The sequence below is a fragment of the Ranitomeya variabilis genome, chromosome 5, assembly GCF_051348905.1.
Source record: "Ranitomeya variabilis isolate aRanVar5 chromosome 5, aRanVar5.hap1, whole genome shotgun sequence".
Lineage (NCBI taxonomy): Eukaryota > Metazoa > Chordata > Amphibia > Anura > Dendrobatidae > Ranitomeya > Ranitomeya variabilis.
This window is the reverse complement of record NC_135236.1, coordinates 578,187,504-578,211,619: the sequence shown is the minus strand read 5'-3', so window position 1 is coordinate 578,211,619 and position 24,116 is coordinate 578,187,504. Positions and strand designations below refer to the sequence as shown.

Below are 24,116 nucleotides of genomic sequence, written 5' to 3'. Positions count from 1 at the left end.
CACATCCACAGCAAAACCGCAGATGTAAAAAAGATCTGCAGTTTAGATGCGTATGTGGGTCCGAGAAATGCTGCAGTTCGGAAGGAGGGAAGTGTGTGGGCGGTGACGGTGTGCGTGTATGTGTGTGCGGGCTGGGTCTGCGGGCTGTTCGGATGTGTGCGGCGCTGTGTGGGACTGTTCAGGTGTGTGCGGGGTCTGCGGGCTGTTCGGATGTGTGCGGGACTGTTCAGATGTGTGCGGCCCTGTGCGGGACTCTTCGGGTGTGTGCGGGGCGTCTTTTGGGGTGTGTGTGCAGGCATCATCCGATGGGACTACAAGTACGCAGCATCCAATCTGCAGCTCATTCGGATGTAATCCGGACAGTGGACACACACCCTACGCTACCAATACATCTATCAATAGATATATCTATCCAGACACATCTATAGATAGATATATGAATAGATAGATGTATGCATCTATAGATTTATCTATATGTAGATATGTCTATCCATTTAATCTATCATCTATCTGTGTGTGTAATGGAGTGTGGGTTGGACAAATGTAAAAGAGGAGGTTGGACAATAATGACTAGTGTTGAGCATTCCGATACCGCAAGTATCGGGTATCGGCCGATACTTGCGGTATCGGAATTCCGATACCGAGATCCGATACTTTTGTGGTATCGGGAATCGGAATTGGAAGTTTCCAGTGTATGGTTCCCAGGGTCTGAAGGAGAGGAATCTCTCCTTCAGGCCCTGGGATCCATATGAATGTGTAAAATAAAGAATTAAAATAAAAAATATTGATATTCTCACCTGTCCGGAGGCCCCTGGACATCACCGCTGGTAACCGGCAGCCTTCTTTGTTTGAAATGAGCGCGTTCAGCACCTTCCATGACGTCACGGCTTCTGATTGGTCGCGTGCTGCTCATGTGACCGCCACGCGACTAATCACAAGCCGCGACGTCATCCCTCAGGTCCTAAATTCCCTTCTAGGAATTTAGGACCTGAGGGATGACGTCACGGCTTCTGATTGGTCGCGTGGCGGTCACATGAGCGGCATGCGACCAATCAGAAGCTGTGACATCATGGAAGGTGTTGAACCTTGCTCATTTTAAGCAAAGAAGGCTGCCGGTTCACAGCGGTAAGGTCCAGGCTGCGTCGGAGAGGTGAGAATATCAATATTTTTTATTTTAATTCTTTATTTTACACATTAATATGGATCCCAGGGCCTGAAGGAGAGTTTCCTCTCCTTCAGACCCTGGGACCCATCAGGGATACCTTCCGATACTTGAGTCCCATTGACTTGTATTGGTATCGGGTATCGGTATCGGATCAGATCCGATACTTTGCCGGTATCGGCCGATACTTTCCGATACCGATACTTTCAAGTATCGGACGGTATCGCTCAACACTAATAATGACATCACAAATCTTTTTTTTTTGTTCAATAATACACCTTTATTTAGATTTCCAAAACGCATAAAAACCGCACCAAAAGAGAATTAAAAAATGCATCAAAACCGTGCAAAAACCTGCATTAAAAAACGCATCAAAACTGCACAAAAAAATGCATCAAAACCGCACCAAAATTGCAACAACACTGCACCAAAACCGCACCAAAAACTGCATCAAAACTGCGCAAAAACCGCACCAAAAACTGCATCAAAGCCGCACCAAAAACTGTATCAAAACCGCACCAAGAACTGTATCAAAGCCGCACCAAAAACTCCATCAAAACCGCACCAAAACTGCACCAAAAACTGCATCAAAACTGCACCAAAAACTGCATCAAAACCGCACCAAAAACTGCATCAAAACCGCACCAAAAACTCCATCAAAACCGCACCAAAACTGCACCAAAAACTGCATCAAAACTGCACCAAAAACTGCATCAAAACTGCACCAAAAACTGTATCAAAACCGCACCAAGAACTGTATCAAAGCCGCACCAAAAACTCCATCAAAACCGCACCAAAACTGCACCAAAACCTGCATCAAAACCGCACCAAAAACTGTATCAAAACCGCACCAAAAACTCCATCAAAACCGCACCAAAACTGCAAAACTGCACCAGGTTTTGATGCAGTTTTTATGCAGTTTTGAGGCTTTTTTTGGTGCGGTTTATGCACGGTTTTAATGCTGTTTTTGGAAATAAATAAACGGAAAATGTGCATGATTTGAATGGAAACATGCATGAAAAAACGGATTCCAAGGATTCATCATTTCACATCTCAGTTTCATACGTTTTGTGCCAGATCCGTCGCTGTGCGTTTTTTCGCCGGACAGAAAAAACGTTCCTCTGTATGTGTTTTCTGTCCGGCGGAAACAGCTTTTTTGACCGATCCGGCAAAAAACGGATGAAACGTGTGGCCATCAGGCGCAATCCGGCGCTAATACAACTATATGAGAAAAAAACTGATCCGGCGTAAAAAAATGGATCCGTTTTTTTCAAAACTCGCCGGATTGTGCCTGACGGCAAAAACCTGATGTGAAAGCAGCCAAATATATGGATAGATACATATATGTATCTACAGATATATCTATCTATAAATATATCTATAGATAGATATATCCATAGATATATAATAGAAAGGCCGATGTTTCTAAGGCTACTTTCACACTAGCGTCGTGCACTGCACATCGCAATGCGTCGTTGTGGAGAAAAAACGCGTCCTGCCCGCAGGATGCGTTTTTTCTCCATAGACTTTTATTAGCGACCCAGTGCCACACGTCGCAACCGTCGCGCGATGGTTGCGCCGTGTTTTGGCGCACCGCCGGCACAAAAAAGTTTTATGTAACTTTTTTTGTGCGTCTAGTCCGTCATTTTCGATGGCGCTTGCACGGGCGAAACGCAGCCCCCTCCTCCCCGGACCTTGCAATGGAGCAGCGGAAGCGTCTTAAGACTGGACCAGTATGCGTCGGTACGTCGGGCCGACGCTAAGGCTAAGCCTAAGGCTACTTTCACACTTGCGTTTTTAGCAATCCATCTTTTTGGGAAAAACGGATCCTGCAAATGTGCTCGCAGGATGCGTTTTTTACCCATAGACTTGTATTAGTGACGGATCGCGACGGATGGCCACACATCGCGTCCGTCGTGCAATGGATGTGTCGTGTTTTGGCGGCACGTTGGGACGAAAAAACGTTCAAGTGAAAGTTTTTTTTGTCTGTCGCGTCCGCCATTTTCTACCGTGCATCCGCGGCCAAAAATCCGCCCCCTCCTCCCCGGACTTCAGAATGGGCAGCGGATGCGTTGAAAAACTGCATCCGCTGCCCACGACGTGCACAAATTTCACAACGTGCGTCAGTACGTAGGCCCGACGCATAGCGACGGACCCGTACCGACGCAAGGGTTAAATAGGCCTTTATGAGCGTTTAATTTAATAAAAAAACGGAAAAAAAACGGCGTGGGCTCCCGCACAATTTTCTGCACCAGAGGGGGAAAGCCGACGGCCGGGGGCCAATGTTTGTAGCCTGCTATGAATATCAGCCCACAGCTGTCTGCGTAGCCTTTACTGGCTATTAAAATACGGAGACCCCCCAAAAAAAACTAAATGACGTGGGGTCCCCCTATATTTTATAGCCAGAAAGGCTACGCAGACAGCTGCGGGCTGATATTCATAGCCTACAGAGGGGCCATGGATATTGGCCCCCCGGCTACAAATACCAGTCCACAGCCGCCCCAGAAATGGTGCATCTGTAAGATGCACCAATTCCGGCACTTAGCCCCTCTCTTCCCACTCCCGTGTAGCGGTGGGATATGGGGTAATAAGGGGTTAATGTCACCTTGCTATTGTAAGGTGACATTAAGCCGGGTTAATAACGGAGAGGCGTCAAAAGACGCCTATCCGTTATTAATCCAATAGTAAGAAAAGGGTTAATAAAACACACACACATTAGGAAAAAGTATTTTAATATTCTTCATTTCACCATACTTACCATACTTCGGCGCCTGCAAAAAACGTAAAATAATAAACCGTATACTACCTGTCCGCCGTAGTCCAATTAATAACGAGTGTCCCACGACGATCTCCCCTATAGAACAGTGACATCGGGTGATGTCACTGCTCTATAGGACCCTCAGTGACACACTGACAGGAGACAATGGCTCCTGCAGTGCATCACTGAGAGGTTACTATAGTTCACTGGTCTCACTTTATGGCAAAAAGCTGTGTGGGAACTTTCTCATACAGCAATGCCATGAAGTGAGACTAGGGACTATTTTCTCACACTGGTGTAGGAATACATTGTGGGGAATACATTGTGGAAGGATACCTTCCTCCCCTTACTGTGTTCCTGGAGCCCCTGGAGAGCAGTCACATTATCTGATGCTCCTGCTCTCCTCAGGAGATCGTCGAGGGACACTCCTTTTAATTGGATTTCTGCGGATCAGGGAGTATAGTGTTTGTTTATTATTTTAATATTTTTTACAGATGACAATGGCTTCGGGGCTCAAAGTGACAAGTGATGGTGAGTATGTACTCTATGTTACATGTACTGTATTGTCTGTATGTATGTATGTACTGTATGTATGTACAGTATGTGGCATGTCGCATGATGTTGCATGTCGTCGCAAGGTGCATGTTGTCGCATGCTGCATGTCGCATGGTGTCACATGCTGCATGTCATCGCATGCTGCATGTCGTCGCATGCTGCATGTCTCGCATGCCGCATATCGTCGCATGCTGCATGTCGTCGCATGGCGCATGGTGTAGCATGGTGCATGTCGCATGCTGCATGTCGTCGCATGGCGCATGTCGCATGTAGTCGCATGGTGCATGTAGTCGCATGGCACATGTCGTCGCATTGCGCATGTCGTCGCATGGTGCATGTTGTCGCATGGTGCATGTCGCCGCATGATGCATGTCGTCGCATGGCGCATGTCATTGCATGGTACACGTCGCTTGCTGTCGCATGGTGCATGTTGTCGCATGGCGCATCTCATTGCATGGTACATGTCGCATGCCGTCGCATGGTGAGTGTCGTCGCATGGCGCATGTTGTCGCATGGTGTGTGTTGTATGTATGTACTGTATATGTATATGTGTATATATTTTTTTTTTTTTTACATTCAACACATTAGCCGGATGATGGGACTACTACTGTCCCATCATTGGCTAATGTGTCACTCACTGCCACTGTAGCAGGCAGAGCCTGCACACAGACACACACACACAAACACACAACACACACCCCAAAGACCACCCCCCAGCAGACCCCAGCACATACCGGCGCCGGTCCGCACGGTGCCGGTCCGCACAGCGCCGGCGCCCGGGACCGCACAGCGCCGGCGCCCTGGACCGCACAGCGCTGGCGCCCTGGACCGCACAGCGCCGGCGCCCTGGACCGCACAGCGCCGGCGCCCGGGACCGCACAGCGCCGGCGCCCGGGACCGCACAGCACCGGCGCCGGGGACCGCACAGCACCGGCGCCTGCCCGCACATCCCTGCCTAGCCCCGCCCACCCCCAGCACAGCCCCGCAGGCAGCCTCAGCCCTGCCCACAGCCCAGTCACTCTTTATGAGTGACTGCTGTCTGTGGAGCTTGGGGTCACGCCTGCTACTGACGTCACGTCAATTTCCAGAGTCTGGAAATTGACGTGACGTCGGCGGAAATGAGCGGTGGCTGAAGCCTGGGGGTCACGTGACCCGGACTCAGCCACCAGCATAGCGCCGCTCACAGGCGAAAACAGCTAAGGAAGGTATTTACACAATTCATCAGGGGCCCCGGGGGGATACATTGGGGGGTTAATTGAAAGTAGTGGACAACCCCTTTAAGTGAATATTTGGCCAGAAGAGGCATTTCCCTCGATCTCTCTTTAAGATACATGAAGGGTTTTTTTTGTCACGGCAGCATAGCCCATTCTTAATTCTGGCCACTGACATGCTCACAAGCCATCTTTATAAGCAAGTTTTGTTTTTTTTACAACAGCATGTAAATTTTATACCTTAAACTATTAAAAATCATCTTAGCACTGAATGGTCACAGGAGGCTCTTCAAATTTTATGTCACTGTCACCACGACGTAGAGCGATAAAATTAAAAAGTTTAAGTAGTACATTGGAACAATTAAGTGAAAATCAGAATTATTACTGAAAGAACTGCACAGCAAGGATAACGTGCAGCTATTAAAAGATACTTAAGGGGTTTCAGTAGTTCTTTATATTTCAGGGTATGGAATTTCTGCCCAGTGGCTACAAGAAATCACATCATAGGTATAGAGAATAGTTGTGAGAGCAGTACACATTGTAATAATAATAATAATAATAATAATAATAATAATAATAATTTTATTTATATAGCGCCAACATATTCCGCAGCGCTTTACAAATTATAGAGGGGACTTGTACAGACAATAGACATTACAGCATAACAGAAATCACAGTTCAAAATAGATACCAGGAGGAATGAGGGCCCTGCTCGCAAGCTTACAAACTATGTGGAAAAGGGGAGACATGAGAGGTGGATGGTAAGAATTGCTTTTGTTATTCGGACCAGCCATAGTGTAAGGCTCAGGTGTTCATGTAAAGCTGCATGAACCAGTTAACTGCCTAAGTGTGTAGCAGTACAGACACAGAGGGCTATTAACTGCATAAAGTGTATGAGAACATGATACGAGGAACCTGATTATGGGTTTTTCGTTTTTTTTTGGGGGGGGGTTTACGATAGGCCACACAGGGATCGTTAGGTTAATGCGTTGAGATGGTAGGCCAATCTGAACAAATTAGTTTTTAGGGCACGCTTAAAACTGTGGGGATTGGGGATTAATCGTATTAACCTAGGTAGTGCATTCCAAAGAATCGGCGCAGCACGTGTAAAGTCTTGGAGACGGGAGTGGGAGGTTCTGATTATTGAGGATGTTAACCTGAGGTCATTAGCGGAGCGGAGGGCACATGTAGGGTGGTAGACTGATACCAGAGAGGAGATGTACAACACCAATGAACCGTGAATTATATTTATGACGTTAAATGTCATTGAAAAATAACTCAAGCACAAGCCTAGCAAATACAACACCACTAAGTTAACCTAATTTGTCAATTTCAGTTAGGTCTCTGCCACAACAAGGTGCAAAATCTGACAAATGTTCCATTTCATTTTCCATTGCAAATTTGTTAATAGAGCAACAGTGTTTATGCGGCAGAATATATGGATCCTATTGATTTCCATGCCACTTTCATTTCAGGTGAATTGTTTGGATGACATACTATGATGAATATCTCAACTAAAAATCTTAAGTTGAATAAAAAATCCAGCTGAGTTCTTGCCTCCGTTCTGTACTTTGATAAGGGCACGTGAATGACATGGCTTCATTAGTTTTTGAGCAGCAATCAATACTATAAACTATATAATTATATATATAGTAATGTGTAAAACTGTGTTTAGTCAAACAATAGGATGTTTGTCGCAAGTGGGTGTGAAGGGTGGAATGGACATTGACTAGACTGCCACTACTGTATACGTAGAACGCACTGTGCTACTGGCTTCTCTATACAACGTTGTGACAGGATTTGTGGCCGGGATCCAGGTTCTTACTTAATACAGGACACTTCATAAGAAGTCATTCATCATCCTATACTATAATCATTTGGAGAATCTTAGGCAGCAGGTTCCTTACGCATTTACATGACTAATGCCTCTGCGTGCCTCGTACTCCTGCTCTCATTGATATATAATGTATTTAAATGCACTGCAAAACATAAGGTTATTTTGCCATTTACCATATGTCTCACATAAAAGAGTTATGAATAATTGTCCAGCCTTTACATGGTGTGCCAGTAACGGGATCTAGAACACAGAGTGTTGGTCTATATTAGTGGACTAGTTGGAGGGGATGTCTTCTTCAGGATGACTGCACATATGCGTACTTTTCTTTAAGCATGTTACAAAGCATTTGTGTAATATAAAATGTACCTTCTTCACAACTGTCCCCTTTGAATCCCGCAGAGCATACACAGTTTCCTTCCATACAAGAACCATGGGTGCTACAGGAAGGGTCTATGCACTGACTGCTGGGCACATCACATTCTGCTCCTTTCCAGCCACTGTAGCAGATGCAAGTACCCTTGGAGTACTGCCCATTGCCGCTGCACAAAACTGGACACGCAGCTGAAAATACATAAGAAAGAAAGCAAATATTAATTCTTGCATGTGCACACAGTATTTGCAATATAAGTTAATCAAGCAATACACTTGTGGTTTCAGACAGGCTATGTATTGATTCATCTCAATGCGCTGTGACCTCTTTATAAAAATATTTAATTTGTGTAATATAAAAACCAATAATGTTTGATTTTGGCAAAGACATCCAGGTTATGTATTGAACAGATGCTGTAAGGCTGCATGAATGACAATCACCAGCACACACTGTCTCTGCGATAACTCGTGTACAATATAATACTTTATTTTCAATGGAGAATGAGAAAGAGATAAAATTCTCCTCACTAATAAAGGAAAACAAAGTTTTATGACATTAAAGAGGCAATGTAAAATGTAAACTAACATAAAAATAACGGCTGTATTCCTGGATCTAAAAGGTTAATCATGATACAACAGTCTGAAATCTTGTGTGCTGTGCTCTGCTCCATATGTATAACCTGGGACACAGCCAACACTACTACAAAGCATTCAATAGTTTCATCATGGAACTAAGCAGAATGCCACAGCAGCTTTCAGCTAAGTTGTACCATGTGCAGCCCTGTGGCCTATTTTTATAAACTATATATATATATATATATATATATATATATATACACACACACACACACGGAAATAAGTATTTGATCCCTTGCGGATTTTGTAAGTTTGTAAGTTTTCCCATTGACAAAGACATGAGGTGTCTTTGTAGGTTAAACTTAACATTGAGAAATGGAATATCAGAAATAAAATCCAGAAAATCTCATTGTATAAATTATATACATTTATTTGCATTTTGTAGTAAGAAATAAGTATTTGATCCCCTACCAATCATTAAGAGTTATGGCTCTTACAGACCAGTCAAACTCTCCTAATCAACTCGTTACCAGGATTAAAGACAGATGTCTTAGGGTATGTGTCTACGTTCAGGAAACACTGCGTTTTTGACGCAGCGCTGAGCCGCAGCGTAAAAAACGCAGCGTCCAGATGTTACAGCATAGTGGAGGGGATTTAATGAAATCCCGTCTCCACTGTGCATTAAAAAACGCATGTGTTTTTCCCGCAAAAACGCACATGCGGTGCATTTTTTAAGAACGCAGCATGTTGCTACAATGAACAAAACACGCAGGAACACCGCAGGTGACCTGCCAGTGACCTCAGGTGCATTTTTGGTCAGGATTTTACCTGCATAAAATCCTGACCAAAGCCTGAAGCAAACCTGAACGTGGACACATACCCTTACACAGTCACCTTTATAAAAGACTCCTGTCCACAGACTCAGTTAATCAGCCAGACTCCAACCTCTACAACATGGGCAAAACCAAATAGCTTTCTAAGGTTGTCAGAGACAAGATCATAGACCTACACAAAGCTGAAATGGGCTACAAAATCATAAGTAATATGCTGGGTGAGGAGACAACTGTTGCAATAGTAAGAAAATGGAAGAAATACAAAATGACTATAAATCGACATCGATCTGGGGCTAAATGCAAAATCTCACCTCGTAGGGTATCCTTGATCATGACGAAGGTGAGAGATCAGCTTAAAACAACATAGGGGAACTTGTTAATGATCTCAAGGCAGCTTGGACCACAGTCATTAAGAAAACCATTGGTAACACATTACGTCGTAAAGATTTAAAATCCTGCAGTGCCTGCAAGGTCCCCCAACTTGATACACTAAGACCAAGCAGACTTAATAACGAGATTGAACTCTTTGCTTTTGAATAACTGATACCTTCGTGGTTATATAAACTGACCAAGACGCAGTAAGGACCATCCCTGAAGAAGGAAACTGACAGATTTCTGAAACGCGTAGGATTTTGGTCCCACTTGCTCATTGAACTTTGCTGCATCATCACCAAATGACTGTGAGGATCACATGACTGAAGACATCACGCAGGTCTGGCAAGTACCCAAGTGCTGTCATGCTCGCGCCCAGACTGGTTGGCACGGGCGTGCGGGGGAGTGGCCCCACTGGACCACAGACCAAACCTCCCTGGAAGGGGCGTAACTAAGTAGCTTCCTAGGTGTTCGCTGGAGCCTCTGATGGTGAGGTCAGACTTGTGCAATAGGAAGCTACCAGGTACCACTCCAGGGTGGAGTCTGGTTGTGGCTGCTGATCCCACCGGGGAACGGAACATAGACAAGCAAGCGGGCACGGCTGGCACATAGGCAGGCAGACGGGTACAACAGGAACACTGTCAGGCAGGCGGGCACGGCTGGCTCTCTGGTAGGCAGGCGGGCACGGCTGGCTCTCTGGAAAGGCAGGCGGGCACGGCTGGCTCTCTGGAAAGGCAGGCGGGCACGGCTGGCTCTCTGGCAGGACTGGTGGACAAGACTGGTACACTGGAAGAACCGGTAGGGACCGGTCTGCAGGCAGGTATGTAGAACGGGTAAGAACCTGTTCAGACACGAGGACCTAGGAATAAGTAGATAAAGACCGCAAGAGCGGATGCAGAGCGAAAGCACAGGAGCTAGAGCCAAGAACAGCAATGCAGGAGGCGGAGCCAAGAGCAGGAGGCGGAGCCAAGTGAAAAACCACCGGAGGCGGAGCCAAGAGCTGGAGGCGGAGCCAAGTGCAGACAGGCAGGAGGCGGAGCCAAGAGCTGGCGGCGGAGCCAAGTGCAGGAGAAGTAGAACCGCAAGGAGCGGAGCCAGGTAGAACCGCAAGGAGCGGAGCCAGGTAGAACCGCAAGGAGCGGAGCCAGGTAGAACCGCAAGGAGCGGAGCCAGGTAGAACCGCAAGGAGCGGAGCCAGGTAGAACCGCAAGGAGCGGAGAGGAGCTGCGGGAGGGGTCTCTGCAGCAAAGCTGAGCAGAGCCACAAAGAATGTGGAGAGAAGCTGCAGCAAGGGATAACTGCAACAGCAGAAGATAAGCTGAGTAGAAAGGAGCAGAAACGCAAAAGTGAGGAGCAGAGGTAAAGTCACAAAGGTTCAGAGCAGGCAGAGCTGCAAGAGTGCGGAGTGTAAGCAGACTGAGAATACAAGGAAAGACAACAGGGAAGGAAGCCAAAGACTAGGAGACCGAGGTAAGACTAAGTGCAGACAAGGAAATGGAACAAGACACAAGGACAAAGACACTGGGACCAGGATATTCTGCCTCCTGGTGGGCGGACAACAAGACCAAGGAAATAACACAGAGAATCCTCCAGAGAGGGAGTAACTCAGAGCAAGGCCAGGCAAACTCAGAAGCAAGACACTAACTGAGCTAACACATTGCACAGGCCCAGAACACTGGGTGGAGCTGCACTATATACTGGAGGCCTCTTGGTAATTGGTCAGGAACAGATTGGACAGATGCACCTGATTCCTATAAGAACCAGAGAGTTCAGGCGCCGGCCCCCTATACACACACAGCCATGAAGCATGCAGGAGAGCAGAGACATAGAACATGGTGCTGGCAAGAAACAGAAACCACAACATGACCTGGAGCAGTGGGTAAGATAGTGTGAGAGATGTGAGGCCATGCCTTGATGCCAGCAGAGTTGTTTCAAGTGCACACACGGATGCCACTGGACTCTGCATATGAGCATCTGTTACTAGCCAGGACAGCGCTCCAACTCTCTCCAGCCTCTACAGACTACAACACGGTTGTTTGCAACACTATTCATCGGACTTGGGAAATCCTGGAGAATAGTCAAACAAGAAATGGCGCACTTTAGTATCTGGAGGCAGCAAGGACCTCTGCACAGTATCCTCAGGTAATCCCTGCTTGCTTGTATTTTAATGTAGAGTGCTCCATAAATTTATATTAGCCAATTTCTAATATCAGTACCACTATTGACACATGTTGATACATTGGAATTTAAATCTTTCCCTACCCTTTCTGTGATACTACACTCTCACTCTCACTCTGCACACCTAACCAGCACAAATTTATATCACTATTTTATTCAGCCCCCTTTTTGATCTATATGGATCCTAATTTGCAGCAGGTTTCTTATGTGCATATACACGCGCCGTGACATATAAAACCTCTACATGTACAAGACCATCTGAAGTTTGCCAATGAACACCTGAATGATTCTGTGAGTGATTGGGAGAAGGAGTTGTGGGCAGATGAGACAAAAATTGAGGTCTTTGGCATTATTTCAATTCACCGTGTTTGGAGAGAAATGAGAAAGAGAAATGCTGAAATGAGAAAGAGAAATACTGGCTATGACTAGTGTTGAGCATTCCGATACCGCAAGTATCGGGTATCGGCCGATACTTGCGGTATCGGAATTCCGATACCGAGATCCGATACTTTTGTGGTATCGGAAATCGGAATCGGAAGTTCCCAGTGTATGGTTCCCAGGGTCTGAAGGAGAGGAAACTCTCCTTCAGGCCCTGGGATCCATATCCATGTAAAAAATAAAGAATTAAAATAAAAAATATTGATATACTCACCTCTCCGGAGGCCCCTGGACATCACCGCTGGTAACGGGCAGCCTGCTTTGCTTAAAATGAGCGCGTTCAGCACCTTCCATGACGTCACGGCTTCTGATTGGTCGCGTGCCGCTCATGTGACCGCCACGCGACCAATCACAAGCCGTGACGTAATTCTCAGGTCCTAAATTCCAAATTCTATTTTTTATTTTAATTCTTTATTTTACACAGTAATATGGATCCCAGGGCCTGAAGGAGAGTTTCCTCTCCTTCATACCCTGGGAACCATCAGGATACCTTCCAATACTTGGTGTCCTATTGACTTGTATTGGTATCGGGTATCGGTATCGGCGATATCCGATACTTTTCGGGTATCGGCCGATACTATCCGATACCGATACTTTCAAGTATCGGACGGTATCGCTCAACACTAGCTATGACCCAAAGAACACCATCCCCACAGTCAAGCATGGAGGTGGAAACATTATGTTTTGGAGGTGTTTTTCTGCTAAGGGCACAGAACTACTTCACTGCTTTAATGGGAGAGTGGATGGAACCACGTACCGTAAAACCTCCTTCCCTCTGCCAGGACACTAAAAATGGGTCGTGGCTGGGTCTCCCAGCAAGACAATGACCCAAAACATACAGCCAAGGCAACAAAGGCGTGGCTCAAAAAGAAGCACATTAAGGTCATGCAGTGCCCTAGCTAGTCTCCAGACCTTAATCCCATAGAAAACTTATGGAGGGAGTTGAAGCTCCGAGTTGCCAAGCGACTGCCTGAAAATCTTAATGATTTAGAGATGATCTGCAAAGAGGAGTGGACCAAAATTCCTCCTGACATGTGCGCAAGCCTCCTCATCAACTAAAAAAAGTCTGACTGCTGTGCTTGCCAACAAGAGTTTTGCCACCAAGTATTAAGTCTTGTTTGCCCGAGGGATTAAATACTTATTTCTCACTACAAAATGCAAATAAATTTATAGAATTTATGCAATGTGATTTTCTGGATTTTATTTTACGGCAGAGAAATATAGGTATAGTGCAATGCCAAAGATTTCACTTCTTACATTACATGAGTGATATCAAAAGGTCAGAAACCGAACAGTATAGTCCTCCATACAGTATTTTCGGAACCACATAGTCCTCCACACAGTATTATGGGCACCACATAGTCCTCCACACAGTATTATGGGCACCACGTAGTCCTCCACACAGTATTATGGGCACCACATAGTCCTCCACACAGTATTATGGGCACCACATAGTGCTCCATACAGAATAATGAGCCCCATATATTACGCCATTCAGAATATTGGACCCCATATAATGCACCATACAGAATAATGGGCCCCATATATCGTTAAATACAGTATTATGGGCCACATATATTGCTCCATACAGAATGGACCCATATACAGTATTGCTCCATACAGAATAATGAGCCCCATAACTTGCTCCATACAGTATTATGGGCCCCATATATTGCTCCATAGTAAATAATGGACCCCATATAATGATTCATACAGAATAATGGACCCCATATATTGCTCAATACAGAATAATGGATCCCATATATTACTCCAGACAATATAATGAGCCCCATATATTGCTATATACAGAACAAAGGACCCCATATCATGCTCAATACAGTATAATGGACCTAATATAATGCTCCATACAGAATAATGGATCCAATATAATGCTCCATACAGAATAATAGACCCCATATATTTGCTCCATACAGAATAATGAACCCCATATCATGCTCAGTACAGTATAATGGACCTTATTTATTGCTCCATACAGTATAATGGGCCCCATATATTGCTCCTTACAGTATAATGGACCCCATATAATATTGCATGGGGAATAATGGGCCCCATATATTGCGCCATACAGTGTAATGGGCCCCGTATATTGTTCCATACAGTATAATGGTCCCCATATAATGCTCCATACATAAAAAAAAAAAACATAACAAAATACTTACATCTCTCTCTTCCCCCTCTGTTCCAGGCTCCGTTGTTCCGGGCTCCTTAGTATCTTATGACTCTCTGCAGTGCACAGCACAGAGGGCATGCTGTAGTGAAGTCATCGTGTGTTCAGCTGCACCAACAGTATGCCCGCCCCTGTGTCTTACTATCCTGTCAGTCTGGTCCACATTCTCTTTTGCTGAAGTGTCATGATCTCAATGGCAAGAGAACATAGCATCAGCATATATAGGAACTAGCTCTTGGAAGATGGGAACTGAGCTGACCATGAACTAAACCTAACGCACAACTAGCAGTGGCCGGGTAGCATGCCTACGTTGATTCTAGATGCCCAGCACCAGCCGGAGGACTAAATAATGCTAGCAGAGGAAAATATTAGTCCTAGCTCACCTCTAGAGAAATACCCCGAAAGGAGACAGAGGCCCCCCACATATATTGGCGGTGAATTAAGATGAAATAACAAACGTAGTATGAAAATAGGTTTAGCAAATTTGAGGTCCACTTACTACATAGCAGAAGACAGAAAGGACACTTTCATGGTCAGCTGAAAACCCTATCAAAACACCATCCAGAAATTACTTTAGGACTCTGGCATTAACTCATAACACCAGAGTGGCAATTCCTGTTCACAAGAGCTTTCCAGACACAGTAACGAAACTACAGCTGTGAACTGGAACAAAATGCAAAAACAAACATGGACAAGAGTCCAACTTATCTAGTAGTTGTCTAGGAGCAGGAACAAGCACAGAGAGGCTTCTGATAACATTGTTGACCGGCAAGCAACTAACAGAGAAGCAAGGTTATATAGCGACTCCCACATCTTGATGGGAACAGGTGAACAGAGAAGATGAAGACACCAGTTCAATTCCACCAGTAGCCACCGGGGGAGCCCAGAATCCAAATTCACAACAGTACCCCCCCCTCAAGGAGGGGGCACCGAACCCTCACCAGAACCACCAGGGCGATCAGGATGGGCCCTATGAAAGGCACGAACCAGATCAGAGGCATGAACATCAGATGCATTCACCCAAGAATTATCCTCCTGGCCGTATCCCTTCCACTTGACCAGATACTGGAGTCTCCGTCTGGAAACACGGGAGTCTAAGATTTTCTCCACAACGTACTCCAACTCACCCTCAACCAACACCGGAGCAGGAGGCTCAACGGAAGGCACAACCGGTACCTCATACCTGCGCAATAATGACCGATGAAAAACGTTATGAATAGAAAAGGATGCAGGGAGGTCCAAACGGAAGGAAACAGGGTTAAGAATCTCCAATATCTTATACGGGCCGATGAACCGAGGCTTAAACTTAGGAGAAGAGACCCTCATAGGGACAAAACGAGAAGACAACCACACCAAATCCCCAACACAAAGCCGAGGACCAACACGACGGTGGCGGTTGGCAAAAAGCTGAGTCTTCTCCTGGGACAACCTCAAATTGTCCACCACCTGCCCCCAGATCTGATGCAATCTCTCCACCACAGCATCCACTCCAGGACAATCCGAAGATTCCACCTGACCAGAGGAAAATCGAGGATGAAACCCCGAATTACAGAAAAACGGGGACACCAAAGTGGCAGAGCTGGCCCGATTATTGAGAGCGAACTCCGCCAATGGCAAAAAAGCAACCCAATCATCCTGGTCAGCAGACACAAAACACCTCAGATATGTCTCCAGGGTCTGATTAGTCCGCTCGGTCTGGCCATTCGTCTGAGGATGGAAAGCGGACGAAAAAGATAAATCTATGCCCATCCTAGCACAGAATGCCCGCCAAAATCTAGACACGAATTGGGTCCCTCTGTCAGAAATGATATTCTCAGGAATACCATGCAAACGAACAACATTTTGAAAAAACAGAGGAACCAACTCGGAAGAAGAAGGCAACTTGGGCAGAGGAACCAAATGGACCATCTTAGAGAAACGGTCACACACCACCCAGATGACAGACATCTTCTGAGAAACAGGCAGATCTGAAATAAAATCCATCGAGATGTGCGTCCAAGGCCTCTTAGGAATAGGCAAGGGCAACAATAATCCACTAGCCCGAGAACAACAAGGCTTGGCCCGAGCACAAACGTCACAAGACTGCACAAAGCCTCGCACATCTCGTGACAGGGAAGGCCACCAGAAGGACCTTGCCACCAAATCCCTGGTACCAAAAATGCCAGGATGACCTGCCAACGCAGAAGAATGAACCTCAGAGATGACTCTACTGGTCCAATCATCAGGAACAAACAGTTTATCAGGTGGGCAACGATCCGGTCTATCCGCCTGAAACTCCTGCAAGGCCCGCCGCAGGTCTGGAGAAACGGCTGACAATACCACTCCATCCTTAAGGATACCTGTGGGCTCAGAGTTACCAGGCGAGTCAGGCTCAAAACTCCTAGAAAGGGCATCCGCCTTAACATTCTTAGAACCCGGTAGGTATGACACCACAAAATTAAACCGAGAGAAAAATAATGACCAGCGCGCCTGTCTAGGATTCAGGCGCCTGGCGGTCTCAAGATAAATCAAATTTTTGTGGTCAGTCAATACCACCACCTGATGTCTGGCCCCCTCAAGCCAATGGCGCCACTCCTCAAAAGCCCACTTCATGGCCAAAAGCTCCCGATTCCCAACATCATAATTCCGCTCAGCGGGCGAAAATTTACGGGAAAAGAAGGCACAAGGCCTCATCACGGAGCAGTCAGAACTTTTCTGCGACAACACTGCCCCAGCTCCGATCTCAGAAGCGTCGACCTCAACCTGAAAAGGTAGAGCAACATCAGGCTGACGCAACACAGGGGCAGAGGAAAAACGGCGCTTAAGCTCCCGAAAGGCCTCCACAGCATCAGGGGACCAATCAGCAACATCAGCACCCTTCTTAGTCAAATCGGTCAATGGCTTAGCAATATCCGAAAAACCAGCAATAAATCGACGATAAAAGTTAGCAAAGCCCAAAAATTTCTGAAGACTCTTAAGAGAAGAGGGCTGCGTCCAATCACAAATAGCTTGAACCTTGACAGGATCCATTTCAATGGAAGAGGGAGAAAAAATATATCCCAAAAAGGAAATCCTCTGTACCCCAAAAACACACTTAGAACCCTTCACACACAAAGAATTAGACCGCAAAACCTGAAAAACCCTCCTGACTTGCTGGACATGAGAGTCCCAGTCATCCGAAAAAATCAGAATATCATCCAGATACACAATCATAAATTTATCCAAATAATCGCGAAAAATATCATGCATAAAGGACTGGAAAACTGACGGAGCATTTGAAAGACCAAAAGGCATCACTAAATACTCAAAGTGGCCCTCAGGCGTATTAAATGCGGTTTTCCACTCATCCCCCTGCCTAATTCGCACCAAATTATACGCCCCACGAAGGTCAATCTTAGAGAACCACTTGGCCCCCTTTATGCGAGCAAACAAATCAGTCAGCAACGGCAATGGGTATTGATATTTAACAGTGATTTTATTCAAAAGCCGATAATCAATACATGGTCTCAAAGAGCCGTCTTTTTTTGACACAAAGAAAAAACCGGCTCCTAAGGGAGATGACGATGGACGAATATGTCCCTTTTCCAAGGACTCCTTTATATATTCTCGCATAGCAGCATGTTCAGGCACAGACAGATTAAATAAACGACCCTTTGGGTATTTACTACCCGGGATTAAATCTATGGCACAATCGCACTCTCGGTGCGGAGGTAACGAACCAAGCTTGGATTCTTCAAAGACGTCACGATAGTCAGACAGGAACTCAGGAATTTCAGAGGGAATAGATGATGAAATGGAAACCACAGGTACATCCCCATGAGCCCCCTTACATCCCCAGCTCAACACAGACATAGCTCTCTAGTCGAGGACTGGGTTGTGAGATTGCAGCCAAGGCAATCCTAGCACCAAATCATCATGTAGATTATACAGCACCAGAAAGCGAATAATCTCCTGGTGATCCGGATTAATACGCATAGTTACTTGTGTCCAGTATTGTGGTTTATTATTAGCCAATGGGGTGGAGTCAATCCCCTTCAGAGGAATAGGAGTCTCCAAAGGCTCTAAATCATACCCACAGCGTTTGGCAAAGGACCAATCCATAAGACTCAAAGCGGCGCCAGAGTCGACATAGGCGTCCGTGGTAATAGATGACAAAGAGCAAATCAGGGTCACAGATAGAATAAACTTAGACGGTAAGGTGCAAATGGAAACAGATTTATCAAGCTTTTTAGTGCGCTTAGAGCATGCTGATATAACATGAGTAGAATCACCACAATAGAAACACAACCCATTTTTCCGTCTAAAATTCTGCCGCTCGCTTCGGGACAGAATTCTATCACACTGCATACTCTCTGGCGACTTCTCAGTGGACACCGCCAGATGGTGCACTGGTTTGCGCTCCCGCAAACGCCTATCGATCTGAATAGCCATTGTCATGGACTCATTCAGACCCGCAGGCACAGGGAACCCCACCATAACATCCTTAATGGCATCAGAGAGACCCTCTCTGAAAGTCGCCGCCAGGGCGCACTCATTCCACTGAGTAAGCACAGACCATTTACGGAATCTTTGGCAGTAAATTTCCGCTTCATCTTGCCCCTGAGATAGGGACATCAAAGTTTTTTCTGCCTGAAGCTCCAAATGAGGTTCGTCATAAAGCAACCCCAAGGCCAGAAAAAACGCATCCACATTGAGCAACGCAGGATCCCCTGGTGTCAATGAAAAAGCCCAGTCTTGAGGGTCGCCCCGGAGCAAGGAAATCACAATCCTGACCTGCTGTGCAGGGTCTCCGGCAAAGCGAGATTTCAGGGACAAAAATAATTTGCAATTATTTCGAAAATTCTGAAACCCAGATCTATTCCCCGAGAAAAATTCCGGCAAAGGAATTCTCGGTTCAGATACAGGTGCATGACAAACAAAATCTTGCAAATGTTGTACCTTCGTGGCGAGATTATTCAAACCTGCAGTTACACTCTGAAGATCCATTACAAACAGGTGGACACAAAGCCATTCAAAGATTAGAAGCAGAGAAAGAGAAAAAAAAAACAAAGGCTGCAGCATAGACAGACTGGCAAGAGATCTAATTAAGAGCACACTCAAGAGGAAAAAAAAAAAAAATCTCAGCAGACTTCTTATTTCTCTCCTTTCTCAGCCAAGGATTTTAACCCTTTATTGGCCGGTCAAACTGTCATGATCTCAATGGCAAGAGAACATAGCATCAGCATATATAGGAACTAGCTCTTGGAAGATGGGAACTGAGCTGACCATGAACTAAACCTAACGCACAACTAGCAGTGGCCGGGTAGCATGCCTACGTTGATTCTAGATGCCCAGCACCAGCCGGAGGACTAAATAATGCTAGCAGAGGAAAATATTAGTCCTAGCTCACCTCTAGAGAAATACCCCGAAAGGAGACAGAGGCCCCCCACATATATTGGCGGTGAATTAAGATGAAATAACAAACGTAGTATGAAAATAGGTTTAGCAAATTTGAGGTCCACTTACTACATAGCAGAAGACAGAAAGGACACTTTCATGGTCAGCTGAAAACCCTATCAAAACACCATCCAGAAATTACTTTAGGACTCTGGCATTAACTCATAACACCAGAGTGGCAATTCCTGTTCACAAGAGCTTTCCAGACACAGTAACGAAACTACAGCTGTGAACTGGAACAAAAATGCAAAAACAAACATGGACAAGAGTCCAACTTATCTAGTAGTTGTCTAGGAGCAGGAACAAGCACAGAGAGGCTTCTGGTAACATTGTTGACCGGCAAGCAACTAACAGAGAAGCAAGGTTATATAGCGACTCCCACATCTTGATGGGAACAGGTGAACAGAGAAGATGAAGACACCAGTTCAATTCCACCAGTAGCCACCGGGGGAGCCCAGAATCCAAATTCACAACACTGAAGCTTCCCGCTCCAAACTGTGACTCCAGGGTACAGAAGACACTTGAATATCATCCCCTGTCAGCCAATCACAGATGTGCTTTTAAAGAATAGTCTGTGACTGGCTGTCAGGCAATGAGGCACAAATATCACTCTATGCAGTGCCTATAACTTAATAAAGCTGTACGAGGGGGCACTCAGGAGACCCCCCTTATTGTGATCAGGACATGGTTAATATCTTGTTTCAGCGACCTCCCCCCCAGCACCTTCCCCCTCTTCTCATACCATCAGATCAGCAGCACGGCGCAGGGGTCAGCAGCACCAGCACTAACAGGTGAGGACAGGGCCCCTCAGCATAATCGTGTGTAGTGTGCAGCAGAGCAGGCTGGCATCTCTTTTTAGCGATGATGCTGCCACCGGCTCTGTGATCGATTATGCACCGTCGCCATCAGTTTTTCCTGGGCCCCCTCCTGCTCGGGGCCCCACGGCATCGGCAGTGTGTCAGCCCATGATTGGGTGTACTGGTTGGCTCCGGAGCTCCCCCACTATGCACAGGACTGGAAATGACTCAGACGCCGGCTGTTTCTTTGCTGGACTGGGCGGGCCCCTAAGCACTCCGGACCCCTGCGACCTCGGTAGTTACACCCCTGTGTGCTGGCCCAAAAAAGAGATGGAAGCTGCAGATGTGAAGACACAAAAGCTGCTCACAATGCATGGAGGTCTCCACCCTATGTCTAACACCCAAGGATTGTATGCCAACAGAAGGGTGGTTGAGGCTTGATAAGCATCCAAGCCACCATTACAGATGAAACATCAGAAAAATGGCACCAAAAGATGAAATGCTGAGAGAAAGCCTAAGGCAGCAACAACAGATCTGGAAGGAAGAATGGGAACATGAACCGCCATGGGAAGACAAGCCGCTGCATGGGATGTACCATCGACAGATAATGAAGATGGCTGACAAGGAGAAATCCTACCAAAGGCTGGAGAAAGCTTGACTCCAAGACAACACAGAGGCACTAATCATAGCAGCACAAGAGTAAGCATTAACTACCAGATCTATAGAAGCAGGAATCTACCACACAAGACAAGACTCAAAGTGCAGACTATGCAAATAAACCTCAGAAACAGTCCAAATCGTAGTGGCCAGATCAGGGGTGGATTAAGGATAGCCATGGCCTTGGGCTGTTCAGACACTGTGGGCCCCCCCGGTCATGTGACGGGGTCATGCGACGGGGTCATGTGTGTCATGTTACAAAGATTTTGTAAGCCGCCACCATAACATGGTAGACACTTTTGTCCGGGCCCTACTCTACTGTAACCTATTAAATATTTGTTAAAATATGCAATACAATTTAGGTATGTTGTGATTTATTTTTCAATTTTTAAAATGACCATTATCACATACAAGGAACAAATACCACCACACCATGACCAGACCACATATTACCACCACAGTGATCGAATAATATCACATACAAGGAACAAATAACGCTACACCATGTCAAGACCACATATTACCACTAGGGTTGAGCGAAACGGATCGGTCATTTTCAGAAATCGCCGACTTTTAGGCAAAGTCGGGTTTCATGAAACCCGAACCGATCCTAGTGTGGGATCGGCCATGCGGTTCACGATCAGAGCGCCAAAGTCGCGTTTCGTATGACGCTGTTACCACCATTTTTCATCCAATGAAGGAGGACGCAGAGTGTGGGAAGCGCGATGACATAGGTCTCTGTCCCCACCATCTTAGACAAGGGCATGGCAGTGATTGGCTTGCTGTCTGCGGCGTCACAGGGGCTATAAAGGGGCGTGCACGCCGACCGCCATCTTACTTCTGCCGATCTGAGCATAGGGAGAGTTTGCTGCAGTTAGTCAGAAGCAGGGACAGAGTTAGGGAGGAAATATAAACCCCCAAACCGCTTGTGCTGGAGCAATTTTCACTGTCCCACACCACCTTTTTGTGCAGGGACAGTGGAGGTCGTATTTTAGTGCAGCAGCTGCATAGCTGTGTGCACGGTGCTGTGCAAACCAACTGCTTTTTTCAAAGCAAAAATCCTGTTGCTCCTTTCTGCAGTTACCTGTCTTGTTTATTTGTCTACCAAATTTTTTGCTCAGCAGTCCTTTTTATTGCTGCCATACTTGCCCTGAGATCATTGTAGGAAGCTTGTTATTGCATTTTTTTTAATTTTTTTTTTATAATAATTGCAGCCACTTTCTGCCACGTTCATAGTGTTGTGTTATACCACTGGGCCAGAGTTGTGGTTCAGTGTCTCCCCCAAAAGTGAGATAGTACTTCTCACACAGTTTATATTCTGCTGTACTGCTAGTGTGTCGTATATCAGGCAGCCACTTTCTGCCACGTTCATAGTGTTGTGTTATACCACTGGGCCAGAGTTGTCGTTCAGTGTCTCCCCCCAAAAGTGAGATAGTATTTATCACACAGTTTATATTCTGCTGTACTGCTAGTGCGTCATATATCAGGCAGCCACTTTCTGCCACGTTCATAGTGTTGTGTTATACCACTGGGCCAGAGTTGTGCTTCAGTGTCTCCCCCAAAAGTGAGATAGTATTTCTCACACAGTTTATATTCTGCAGTACTGCTAGTGCGTCATATATCAGGCAGCCACTTTCTGCCACGTTCATAGTGTTGTGTTATACCACTGGGCCAGAGTTGTGGTTCAGTGTCTCCCCCAAAAGTGAGATAGTAATTCTCACACAGTTTATATTATGCTGTACTGCTAGTGTGTCGTATATCAGGCAGCCACTTTCTGCCACGTTCATAGTGTTGTGTTTTACCACTGGGCCAGAGTTGTGGTTCAGTGTCTCCCCCCAAAAGTGAGATAGTATTTCTCACACAGTTTATATTCTGCTGTACTGCTAGTGTGTCGTATATCAGACAGCCACTTTCTGCCACGCTCATAGTGTTGTGTTATACCACTGGGCCAGAGTTGTGGTTCAGTTCCCCCCCAAAGTGAGATAGTATTTCTCACACAGTTTATATTCTGCTGTACTGCTAGTGTGTCGTATATCAGGCAGCCACTTTCTGCCAAGTTCATAGTGTTGTGTTATACCACTGGGCCAGAGTTGTGATTCAGTGTCTCCCCCCAAAAATGAGGAAGTCTGCTGGAAGAGGCCGTGGGCGGGGGTTGCCAGCTAGTACTGATGGTGGTGGTGGTTCTGCATCTAAGGCTGGAGGTGTTGAGCCTGCGTCATCATCTGGCTACACAAGGCCTCGAAGGCTCCCTTACCTGGGAGTAGGAAAACATCTTTTAAAGCCGGAGCAGCAGGAAAAAGTTTTGTCTTTCCTTGCTGACTCAGCCTCTAGCTCTTTGGCCTCCTCTTCCCAAAGTTCAAAATCTAAGAGCAGCCAGTTGTCAGTGGATGCTTCCGGTCCGGAAAAAGACGTTTCCTTGTGTCCTTCTCCCAAACCAAAAGTGAAGGATGCGTCAGGCGACACTACAGGTTACTCCATGGAGCTCTTTACCCATACCGTGCCAGGGTTAGAAAGGGAAATTGTACACTGCCCAGTAGAAGAAGAATCGGACATGGAGTGCACTGATGCACAGCCACAGCTAGATTATGATGCTGTTCCATTGACTCAGATCACTACATTGACCTCGCAGTTTCCTGAGCCAGAATCTGACCGTGATGAGACTATGGTGCCCTGTCCCGAACGCTATAGCACCGGCTTACACGGTGACACTGAGGAAGGTGCACATGACATTGTGGAGGAGGAGGTGATAGATGACCCAGTTCTTGACCCA

The 24,116-nt window shown here is 46.1% G+C and overlaps 1 protein-coding gene across 7 annotated transcripts in view; it reads right to left on the bottom strand.

Moving 5' to 3' along the window:
• LOC143776520 (teneurin-2-like) overlaps positions 1 to 24,116 on the bottom strand; it is a 3,926,626-nt gene that overhangs the window by 1,335,948 nt on the left and 2,566,562 nt on the right. For all 7 annotated transcript variants that reach the window (XM_077265978.1, XM_077265979.1, XM_077265980.1 and 4 more), the window contains one exon: positions 7,890 to 8,084. In XM_077265978.1, coding sequence (XP_077122093.1) covers positions 7,890 to 8,084 — 195 coding nt within the window. The remainder of the gene's footprint in view (positions 1 to 7,889; positions 8,085 to 24,116) is intronic.